This window comes from Pavona decussata, unplaced genomic scaffold (assembly GCF_977016875.1).
Source record: "Pavona decussata unplaced genomic scaffold, jaPavDecu1.1 SCAFFOLD_92, whole genome shotgun sequence".
Classification (NCBI taxonomy): domain Eukaryota; kingdom Metazoa; phylum Cnidaria; class Anthozoa; order Scleractinia; family Agariciidae; genus Pavona; species Pavona decussata.
In genome coordinates, this window is record NW_028145509.1 from 2,787,354 (window position 1) to 2,799,728 (window position 12,375).

At 37.2% G+C, this 12,375-nt stretch overlaps 1 protein-coding gene across 5 annotated transcripts; it reads left to right on the forward strand.

Annotated features, from left to right (window-relative positions):
- The first annotated feature begins 3,102 nt into the window (after nt 1-3,102).
- Nucleotides 3,103-12,024, forward strand: LOC146473875 (somatostatin receptor type 4-like). 5 transcript variants are annotated; one of them, XM_085117886.1, is made up of 2 exons: nt 3,103-3,199; nt 10,152-12,024. In XM_085117886.1, exon 2 carries the CDS (start codon nt 10,158-10,160, stop codon nt 11,388-11,390), a length of 1,233 nt encoding a protein of 410 aa, XP_084974012.1. In that variant the 5' UTR covers nt 3,103-3,199; nt 10,152-10,157; the 3' UTR covers nt 11,391-12,024. The 5 variants fall into 5 exon arrangements, with proteins under 5 accessions (XP_084974012.1, XP_084974009.1, XP_084974011.1 ...); XM_085117883.1 differs by lacking the exon at nt 3,103-3,199 and adding an exon at nt 4,315-4,726; XM_085117885.1 differs by lacking the exon at nt 3,103-3,199 and adding an exon at nt 8,421-8,477.
- Nucleotides 12,025-12,375: the final 351 nt, after the last annotated feature.

Here is a 12,375-nt window from a genome sequence, read left to right on the forward strand (position 1 = left end):
TGTCTGTCGCACAAATAACTAAAATTATCGAAGAAAATACTCCTAAAACGCAAAAGGAGACTACTATCTCTTGGCAGCTTTTACCTTAATAACTGTTTTCTGAGATAAATCGACCATTTTGTAAAGTACAAACGAATTGAAAGCATCCCAGCTACGAAGTTTGACGATGAGCTTAGATCAGCTCACCTCATCTTTATTTTAGCACTCTCCAGGGAAATTTAACTTAAAGGGGAAGTATCACGCAAATTTGCTGTCATTTCAAAACCCGAAAATGTTTGTCTATCAGGAGAAACAACGAAATTATTGTCAAATTTGTTATAAATTATCACCCCAATGCAATAAAACTGTCGGTTAGTGCCTCTGGCCAGAGACAGAGTAGGCCGGTATTGATTGAAACTTGAAAAATGTTAGGCTTATGTTTTTCAAGTTCTCGCACATTTTTTTTTCAAAAATGCGCTAGAACAGATCGTAAGTTGTTCTTTTCAAGAATTGAGTTGATTTTTTTCCTCTCGTCATTCTAGAATTATTTGGCAGCTGATTGAAGATCTTATTTCATCATTTTTAACAAAAGATTTCAAAAACCCCATGATACTTCCCCTTTAAATCAAATGCAAAGAACGAAATTTAAATAGCTAAATTCAATACATAAGTGAGGAAGTTTTAGCTGAGGAAGGAGACGGCATACAGGTGCCTCGAAGGAGAGGAACAAATGTTGGCAGCCACAAATGAGTCATAAATCAAACTTGCTGAATACCTGTTCCGTTAGCAGCAATGAAAGTCCATTTACAAATTAATAGCCATGGAGTGAATTCAAGAGTAACGAGTCGGCTATTTCTGGGTAATTTCCGTTGAAAATGGACCTTTTTGTGTGTTTGTGTAATAGGAGGTCGCTTCGTTGGCATATATATTTGTACTAAAAAAATATTCTCTTCAATCTAGGTGAATATTTACTTCGCTACTTCGTTGCTAGGAAAATAATCCTAAAGCCACTATTCACCTCGATTTCAGAGAATAATTGTTAAATATCACATGGCCGCTAAGCCAATCAAACCTCTTGAGTCATATTATTCCATGATCCAGGTTTTAGTTAAACTGTATAGCTGAGTTCAAGAAAGGAAGTTGAAGATAAGACAGTGCATTCCATAAATATTCAATTTACCCCCAGGGAGCCCACTTACTTCATTTTGGTATCTCAAAGGGGAGAAAGGATGCTTTTTTTCTGTTTCGTTCAAACACCTGAGGGTTCAAAATGAAAAAAAATGTCAAAAACAAAACAGTAAGAATAGAAAAAAATGCAATTTCAGATCATTCATTTTAATGTTAATGTATCACGATCCTAGGATATGTACTGGCAAGGAGAAAGGAGCTTTTTTCCTCCTTTGGCGAAGTTTAATAAATAAGGCAAACTAAAAGAAATCATCTCTACCTTAAGGGGATCGTGACATTAGGTTTTTATCATCACTATTAAAAAGTCAAAACATATATCTTCATGATAAAGCGTTCTTATTCAGCCCGGTTGCGTACGGAAAAACGCAATATACCGCTTTTGTCCGGTCACGTTTTACATTAGCCGTGGAATGGGGGATGTTAATGGAGAATACAACTGTACATTCCTCTTCCTTGATCTTGTTATACCGAGATAGATGGGTAAAGATAGACAGAAAGATACTTGGATTGAACAATCAACTGACTCACTGGCTTACTTGTACAGGCCACTGCTATTCCGTGATAACTACCCTGACAATTATATACGCAGTTCTTAATTAAATTTTGCTATCAGCTTTAATAGCGCTATTTTACTAGAGGTTATATTACTTCCTCGAATTTCGGTAAGGTGCATAACCAGATGATGTCTGCGGTAGCCTCTTCCCGTGGTTAATTGCACTATAACAGCACGGCATTCACATGAAGATTTTTCTTTAATTATCATTCTCAGGTATTTCTTTTATTTAACCTGAAAGTGAATTTCTAACGGCTTAATATGGTAGACATTTGCCTTTTTTCTATACTGATGATTTAAGTATAAAAAAAGTTATCCAATCCAATCCAATTTATTTTCCTTGTAGGAAAAACAAACATGAAGTCCACGATATGCAAATATTTGATCTCTAATATTTTCTGAAATTCATGTCACGACACAGTTGCAGTGGATTATCAAAAACTTATTAAAAATTAGATCATTGGATAACGCATTTCCAGCGGCCTATGAGATACCAGCCATTATACTATGTCAGTAATAACGGCGAATGAATTTTCTTATGGTTTTCGTGTAAAATGAAATCCGAGTCATGGTTGGTTTATTAAAACAATTATTCCACTCGTGCTTGTGGGATATAACATTTGAAAAAAAATCATATCCAACAAGCACGAGTGGAATTGTTGGATATGACAGGATTATATGGTCAATACGGTGCGTTTCGTTGGCCATCCGTCATTTCATCCCCAATTAACGCGCGCTCGTGCAATAAATGTTAGACTGGTCCGTCGATTTCGCGCCATAGGTATATTTCTAGGACCAAGCCGCCCGGTCTAAGATAAGCTTAGGGGAAATGTCTTTGTTAGTCAGATTGTGTCTGGGCCAAAAAGTACCCGCAAAAAGAATAATACCGTAATTGCAGACAAACTATCGCAAGAAATCTCTGTATTGAAAATGGTTTATTTTGAAGCTCAGCCGGACTCTTGCATGCACGGTCAGTTTAACAAAAAGTCCTGCTGCGAGCTCTAAACATTTTTTGCATTACCGTAAATGGTTTTGAACCCAGGAGGCATGTCATAAGTAAGTACATTGTGCTGACATTGACTGGCGTTCAGGTTTCAACAACTTGAGCGTAAGTCATGGCTTCCTTCGACTACAACTTCCCGAATCCTCTAGTTTCTCCAGTATTTTTGTTCTTTCACACCAATTATGGCTGTTGTTATTTAATCCCAGGTGGAATTACACAGCTTGAATTTGAAAAGGGAATGCCTACTCAATCGCATTCAAGTGTCACCATCATGAAAATGGCTCTCTTGGCAAACAGTCAATTGTTTATTCATATTAATAAAGCTTTTGGCACCCAGTGCGAGTCTGAATTTATTACTTGCAAAGCTCACATGAACAATGTCGCGTGCTTGTCTCGATTATCTATTTGCTTTATACAAGTATATTCTCCACAGAAGCACAGAAAGCGAAGTTTCTTAATAGGGATCATCAAAAAAGGTAACTAAAACAAAGACTTACTTATGTCTGTCCTTTCCAAAATAACACCTATTTGCTGGAGCTGGCTAATGGTCAATACGCATCCATAATAACGCCTTGCTAAAACTGCTTCATTTATCATTTGCCTCGCACTTGCACAACTTTAGCCACCCTTTATTATATATTTTATCTGACTAGTGATTCTGCCCGGTTTTAAGAGGTTATAGTATTTTCAATTCATAACGCTTCGTGTTGATTACTGAGAAACACGGCCGGCTCTGAAAATGGGATGAGATCGTCCTTCATAAACTCGGCACCTCATCGAGTCCAGTACACATGAGACATCTCAGATAGCTCGTTGACTGTAGAAGTTAGTTTATAGCTAACTAAAGCACGTCTTAAAAACTTAAAAACGCGACATGGGAATTGATTATGGCTTAATTAATTCTGAATAACAACTGGCTTCAAATAGAGATGGTCCCACCACTCATTCAAATACTGTCCCTCCGTATAACCAATCCTCTTAGTTTAATGACAAGAAGATAATGAAACTGGCATGCAAAATAAGGTCTCTTTGTCAAATTAGTCGAACGTTAGCACATTCTAACTACAGAAATATTTTTCCGTGTTTAAGTGGATTATTTACATAGCTTGCGTTTGCTAAAATAGTTATGTCTGGTTTTTATTCTGATTGAAGGCCTCTCTTCCAAATTTTATCAGTACAATTTCAATTCAATAGATATTTACTAAACTTTCTCGTGTTTCTTTTCCTGTAGTATATACCACGTGTTATTAAATGTTAGTTTTCATTTTGGTCGGTCTTTGAATGAACTAATATACGTATATCGTAGCAAAGATTTTAAAGTGGTTACTGCAGTAAACGTTCTTCTAAATTACACTCTAATTATCAAAACTTTATTCAGAGAAAGAATTATAGAACTCCAATTTAATTATGCTTTTCAAATCGCTGGCAGAAAACGTTGCGTTTGTCTGAAGCTAATTGAAATTCGCAAAACCAGACATGCATCTATAAAATATTGTGGCCCTGTTATGTCTATTACATGCTCAAAATTACTCAATATTGTGCCTCGGATTCAAGCAAGGTGATAAGTTGCCAGAGGATTATTTGTGTGGTTTTCAGCACGTTACGTTTTAAAACTTGCATGGGATATGGGATTTACTGCCCGCAAAATAGCTTACAATTGTTGGACTATTCAGTCAATATCACTTCAGGCACAATATGTCTCAAACTGAAACAGTTGCACGTCATTTCGTAGACATTAACTAACTGATATTTGCTTTTCTAGTTTGACACCGCCAGCTGGGTTGTTTTTAATATTTGCTTGTCGTGTTATCGTTTTTTGCATTTTTATAGAATTATTTCACCATGCTATTCTCTCTTTTTAGCCGGTTGCTTAAGACCGACAGAGTTGTGCTCCTGGACAGAAAAAATAATTTTTACTTCGATTTCAAAAGATACAGAAGGCGCTTAACTTCATCATTGTTTGTTATTCCTTGTTTTGCGCATTTGTAGGACACCCATGACAGGTGAAAATAATTTTACAATGTTTTTATTCAGTATCATTTGGACCAACGGCCGTATACGTAATTACTAGAAGAATCGCGCCGAAATCCCGAGGTGGCAATGGAGAATCTTAACTTTTGCTCAGAGTGAATAGTTTATTAAACGAGGATTTGTCGTTAAAAAGACGATAAAAAAACTTCGATCGGATCGGCTTCCCTCCACACTGTATATCAATCGTATCCGTGACTGCAAATGAGTGCATGTTTTTCGATCATCTTCGATCTTCTATTTGTAGACAGTGTGAAAAAAATCTGTCTTTAATCTTTCTTCAGCCAGTTTTCAGTAGCCGTAAACTTGGTGACGATCTTAAAGTGCAGGAGCCTAAGCCACCCTTGATCAATCAACAGTGTGTTGTGTATCACTTTGTGTGTGATCTGTGTGATGCAGATTACGTCGGCTATACCAGCCGTCACCTTCACCAACGCATTGATGAACATCGGTTCTCGGCCATCGGGAAACACCTAAAGAATAATCACCAAGTCGACACAATTGGCGACCTGACAAGTAACTTCACAATCCTAAAGAAATGTCAGGGAAAGCTTGATTGTTTAATATTCGAAATGCTTTGGATCAGAAAGAAGAGACCGAGTCTAAACACCCAGTCAGACTCCATTCGTGCAAAACTATTTGTGTATTTGACAAAACTCCCATTTTATGACACCTTCTGAATGAATACCGGACAGTTACTTTTAGTTTTAATTTAAATTATTCTATTTCACACCTTTACTTTATGTATAAATTATCTTTTCTGTTGCATTCTTTACTTGATAATGGTGCCAGGATGACACCGAAACGTCGTTCCGTTTTTTCGCTCATTTTTATAGTTAACTTTAACGATCTCAATTTTAAAAATATCAAAACGTTGAGCAGGAGTTTACATTTTCTTTCCTTTATTCCCTTTCCAAAGACCGTCAGCCGATCCGTAGCTAGCGTGTAGGAAACCGGGGTAATTGTCTCAGTAGACATTTTAAAAGTCGGGATATTTAAAAGCGTTTAGAATTCAGCTTAACGAATGCTACATGCTAAGACCTTTTGATGGAAAATATCAAGAAATAGTTTTAAATGCACAGCGATCGCCAGACGTGCTGGTTTGCTTGTTTCTGTCATATTGAGAGCTAGGAGAAAGTTTCCTCTTTCCACCATTACGTCACGTTTCAAATAGTTCTTTTTGTGGACCTGACGATTTAATGAAGCCAATAAGTGTAAAAAATATATTTTGCACCGGCTGAGATGTCAAATTTTGGGGAGACAAAAATATCTCAATTTAACAGGTCTTCCGGGATCTGATCATGCAAGTTTACAAGTAACAAAGAAGTCGAAACTTAAACAGCTGCGCCAGAAAAGTACAGTATCGCAAATACAATGACTAATCTAATTACTCGTGATGCTAGTCTGAACCCTAGCCAATATTTTAAAATCAATCTATTTAAAGCTATTTTAAATCTCTCCTCCCTGGGAATAACGAGCTTTTTCTAGCTTAAGCTTAGCAATACTTTTCGATAATAAAGGTAGTAGAGGGTGACGATGCACTTTGAGGATTTTATCGACATGTACCATTTGAGTGCCGCCCCTGTTTAACAACTCCTCCGCAATGTCTTCATTCTTTGAATAAGCAGTATTGTATGGTAGATGAATTTAAAAGTGATGCGCCACATATCGAGAGTCCATGCACGCCTAATTTAAGGTAACACTAAAGTCTTTGCGATTAACCATCTCTGTTTCCTTTGCCGATCTCATAGCAAAAAGGGTCGACCAATTATCACTGCATAAAACCTTATAGTTACCCCATGAATGTATTTGTATTCAGCCAAGATTGTACTCGGGATGTTTGCGAGTGGAGTCCTTAAACTAACGAGAATTTTTGAGGAATTGTCACTCAATTTCTAGGGTGTTGGACGGTCCCTTAAACTTTTCAAAGGGTGTTTATTTGCTTGCGCTGACATAAGTGTTTGATTACTCGAGCAATACCTCGGGCAAGATTGGTCGAAAACTCAAATTTTCGTAAATCGTGTTTTTGGTCAAGAAATAAACAAATCAACCTCTCAAGCTAGACACCTCTGGGCTGGACACCAATAGACCTTGTCCCAAATGGCTATATCCGTGGCGCTATTTATTCAATTCTCTGCCAAGATTGTGACAACAGCTACTTGATTGGCGAAATAAAACGCAAATTTGCCTCTCAACTCAAGGAACACCGGAGAGTGTTTTGCTCACTCCTTAATTCTCCTGAAAATCCTCCAAGATCTTACGCACAAGTGCAAATTGGCGTAACAGATGCCATTTAGAGTCATTTAAGATTAATATTTGCAGGAATCTGCTCAATCGGTACGCCAGCATTCATTTGTCGCATGAGTATTTGAATTTAGCTCTAAAGGACAAGAACTAAAGGGGAAGTGTTTGTCTGTCATCACAACTCGCAATAAACTAGTCTTACAGTCTTACAGCACTGTCGATTAGTTCCACTGGCCAGAGACAGAACAGGTCGGAATGGATTGAAACTTGAAAAAATATTAGGCTAACGTTTTTCAAGTTCTCGCATTTTTGTTTCGAAAATGCGTAAAACGGATCGCGAGTTGTTCCCTTCAAAAATTGAGTTAATTTCTTTACTCTCGTTGTTCTAGAATTATTTTATAGCTAAGTGATGCTCTTAAGTCACCATTTTCAACAAATGAAGTCAAAACCCGGTGACACTTCTCCCTTAATTAGCTCAACTGAATTTGCATTTGGACGAAGGCTGAAGTTTTAGCCGAAACGTTGGGATTTTAAACGTTTTATTTTACTTATATTTTTAATGAGAGTAACGTTGTATCTTTTACATACAAAAAAGACACGAGAACATAGAAGATAATTCAAAAGGACCTACTATTACATTTGAGAACTAGTTCCGTCGTTTTTCCCGGTGTGTGTGCCAACTTTTAAAAACTGCTAGAGGAAATTCTAGAGGTGCCTGCATCTCGCCAACGGGTTTTAATGGTTAATGTTCTCGCATTCTCACAAAGGATCGAAAAAGATATATTTTTGATTTGCTTGGGAATATTGTTAGTATAGCAACTGTCTTGGTTATTCTTGTAAATAGATAAAACAAATGGATAGACATTTCTGCCATTAATAGAAGAGAACCCTTCTGACATTTCAAGCTGATTACATAAATATATTACACATAGTTCCCTGTAAAAATACCTATGTAATCATTTCTCGGATGATGTTGATATGCCAGGTGCGTACACTGGAAGTTTTGTTACGTTGGCTAAAAGTTTGAGTCAACGCAATTGCAAAAAAATTCAGTGCATTTTACCACGCATTACGAAATATCTTTGTTTTTGCGATGTTGTTAATTTTGTATCGTTCAATATTTCAGACGCATTTCAGTGTTCGAGCTCAAAATGTCCACGATGTTTTATAAGGCAACACAATATCCGACAAAAAAAAAGATTGAACTTCCTGAAGGTTACAGGTTACAGGCCAGTCATGTTGCCAAGGAAGTACATTGACAGAAACAAATAAACGTTCGTCGAAATGTCATGACTTTTGCCAGCAGCTTACACTTGTAATAACTTAAGATTATCTTCAAGCGGATTGGTCTTCCCTTGGTGCATCTAACTATTTGCGAAAACAAATAAACCACACAAAATACAAACAACACGTACTGAACTGACGAGGAAAATACCACGCTTCCAGAGTCCTAGAATTTGTCAAAAACACGCTCGAAAAACGGTAAGCATTTGTCTCCTATGAGCAAATAACTTTTGCCTTTCCTTTTCGTGACTCAATCCTTTTTAACGAGGGACCAAATAGCCAAAGTATAATTTGCGAAAAAAGCTGTAGTCACTTTGTTACAGGAAATTTTCGTCACAATTTGAAAATTTGCTTGAGGCCTAAAACGGCCCACGCATGCAAAGAAAGAAACATTGTGAGGCTGTTTATGAAAAGGGGTGCTTCATTAAAAGCAAAATTAGCAGCATTTGCCGTTTGAAAGCCGGAAAAACCGTTTCTTTAATTATTTTTCTCAGAATCGACCAGCTAATTCTACTTACGCATCAAAAGCATTGTTTGACGTGTTAACTTCCGTATTTGAGCAAAGAGTTCCTCGTTTCCTGTTTTTTGCTTGACAACATTTTGCTTAGTTGACTTCCAAATAACCTCATCGCGAATTTTCTTTACTGAATAAGGTAAGTTTTGCCTACCTAAAGATCTCTGCGAAGTGGAAATGTATTTTGCTAGTTATAGATAGTTAGCAGCTGACGAACACTCCCGCTCCGCTAAATCGACAAGGAACTGTCAGTGAAATTACTGAACTCGCATATAGAGAGTGTGGACGATTTTCAGGTAACTCGAAATTTTCCTTCTAGCTCTCTGGCTATTAGAAGGCAGACTTTCTCTACGTCAAAACCTTCACCAGTACCACAATTGTCGCAACGATATTTCAGTCAGTCAAGGATTTTGATACTGTAAATCTACGATAACTTTTTTCGATAAATATGAGAAATGTGATTGTCACAGAGGTCTTATCTTTTGTTTCAGGCATGGTTAAAGTTGATTTAAAATCATTGATATCATTTATCTAATTTTACGAATTTGACAAAAATTACAAACTGGTCTAGATTTAATTTACTTTTATAAATGCCGTTTCTATGGCTCTGAACTAAGAGTTGTAAAATTCGGTTCCAAATTAAGAAAGACAATTAAGTCGCGGCAGGTGTCTGCGAGGAAAAAAGCAATCATGAATTTTTAACATTTCAGAAACCTAATCAGTCTGTCTACTTGTGAGACGAAATGTCTCTTTGACACACGTTGTTATAAATATTTTGTTTTATTGTTATCGTGCAGGTAGATTTTCGACTCATCCTGCTCGATCGACTGGTTTAACGGCGGATAAAGTTGTAGAAAACGGCCGCTCGGAAACTGACAACTTAATTAAATTCAATGGAGGGTTCTAAACACAAATCTCTTGCCGATCATAAATAAATAGATTATAGATCCCTGAGGAATATGAAAATCAAATCAAGAAGCCGGGACAGATTTCAAACTTTTAATTTTTGGAAACTGGATACCAGCCGTAAGTATAATTTTATCAAGGAAACAAAACATTGTTAATATGACAGCACTTTTAGCATGTGTCTGAGTTTGACACCCTTAGTCGATACAAGGAAGTTGGATAGATTCATCGTTATTTATTATTGTAGTTGAAGTTCGAATTCCTGTTCGTCGTAATTGACGGCCAGTATAAATTTTGAGTGATTTACGATGGAAAACTGTAGAAACTACGAAACCTTGGCATAACTCAGTAAGATTTCAGTTTCACAAGGCTTTTCTAAAGTGGATTCCTTCGGACGAACTCCGCTTAAAATATTAGTAAAACTGTCTTATTCTGTTTAATTTCTTTCACAGGAAATAATGTCCTTCCCTTCAAATAACACTACCGTTCAAGGAGACAAGAACGTAGTTTCAACGTCATGTTATGTGAACGACCCTTTCTGCGTCAAGCTTGGACGAATAGTCGCTTACAGCGTTTTAATCCTGGCATCACTGGTTGGGAACATTTTGATCATTACTGTTATTCGTAAGTATGGAAAAGCAGGCAAAACTATCAACTACACTGTGGTCAACATGGCGGTTGCAAGTCTTGTGATCACGACCAGCTACATGCCGAGGTTAATACCAATGTTCTTGCTCGGGACAGTTTGGCTCGTCGATGGCGCTTTGGGTTATGTCCTGTGCAAGATGGTTCCATTTCTTCATGGAGTCGCGATTCTTGCATCCATACTGAATCTACTTGCCTCCAGTGTGGATACCTTTTGTGCAGTGGTTTTTCCAATGAGAAATTTCTTCAACGCGAAAGCTGCAAAGTTCGCCATCTTCTTAACATGGTTCCTGGCAATCCTAGGCCGACTTCCGTACCTCATTGCTCTGCGAACGAAATTTTCCAAAGGCAGGCAAATTTGTAGTTCAAGCTTAAACAACGCGTTTAACAGTACGAACTCTCGAGAAATTTACTATACGTTTCTCCTGGTTACCTTTTACGCCATACCATGGCTGGCGATATTTGGTTTCTATTCCGCCATTGTGGTGATACTTAAAATAGGCCAAGCCCCTCGTCAAGAGAGCGTCACAGCTGTGCGTGTTACGAAAGCCCGAGAAAGAGCTACCCGCAACGTTATCAAAATGATGCTGACCATTACTTTTGTGTTTCTTATCTGCTGGATAACATATTTCTTAGCCCAGCTTGCTTTTAGCCGTGTGCCCTGTAGCGTTCGCTTCTGGCGTTTGTTTTTAGCCCACTGTAACTGCGCTATAAACCCAGTTTTATTTGCTGTCTTTAACACCACCGCTCGAAGAGGTTTAAAAGACATTGCTAGGAAATCTAGACGATTTCGCATTTGCCTCGGATTTTTAAGAAACGTTTCTCAAGGAAAGGTATTCAAGCGAAAAAAGATCTATATTTCTCCAAAGAGACCGACATCATTCTCTATTAACGCATCTTTGAAAATGTCAGACGTTTGTGAGATCAGGAGAAAGAGAGTATTGCGGACGCATGCTGGTGAAGCCGAGCTTGGCATTGTGAACGAGGAAATTAGCCAAAAGAGCATTTTTACTGCAACAATCCTAAGTTTTAAGACCCTGTATTAAAGGTAGAACAGGATAAAATGACTGACGACATTGAACTAGTTATGCTAAAATCAGTTATGAAACTAATGTTAGTCGTCAAAATATGCATGAAATCTTAAATGGAGAACGGCCATTCAAATAAAACCTATTGTAAAGGCAAGGATTTTCGGTCATACTGCTCAGCAGTAGACAACATTCTAAAGTCTGAAGTGTAAAAGGAGTGAGCAAAATTTTTTTGTCGTCCTTTTTTATTACGCTGTGCAAGATAAACTGTAGCGTTTCGCTCCGCTCTGGAGGAAAATTTCAGGTGTACCCTTCCAATTAAAAGCTACTGAGCAGATTTTCCGACGGAGCTGTTTATTAATGCCCTAAGAGGTATTCTAGCTTTTGAGTCCGTGTATGAAATTCTTGGTACCGTTTATCATACCGTACAAGGGAAAGTCCTTTCATTCTGCATCAATAAAATCATAAAGTAATGTCACTGAAAACTGAGTTTCATGTTCTATTTGATTTATAATGTCAACATTTTCAAAATAAAAATGGGAGCATTCGTATTTCTTAATATGTCGGTCATTAAAAATAGGGGAAGTGTCTTATAAATTGTAAAGAACTGTATAGTAACACTATAATTTGGCGTATTCATAACCCTTTCCGAGATATAATTAATACAACTAAGCGACAAAGAAGCCATAGCAAGAAATAATTGTTGAAATAAAGGGAACAGTCTTAGCTATTTTATATTAAAAATTCATTCACCTTTAATTACCGAGAAGACGCGATAATGAATAACAAGCTTAAGTATCCGGGACCAGCGCAGATTTTTTTTTCTTTTCAATTAAAGTGATCTGACTAACACTTTTAACTACTAAACTTAATAGAAATTGAATTTACCATAATACATTTAGGGAAAATATTAAGTTTCGTAGATCCGGCGGACTGTCACTGCACACGCTTCACACTTTTTTGCAAAATTGTAATTTCTATATTTCCTCGAGTTTAAATCAAA

Coding starts and splice junctions, on each gene's coding strand:
- LOC146473875 (XM_085117886.1), top strand. CDS start 10,158: ATGTCCTTCCCTTCAAATAACACTACCGTTCAAGGAGACAAGAACGTA.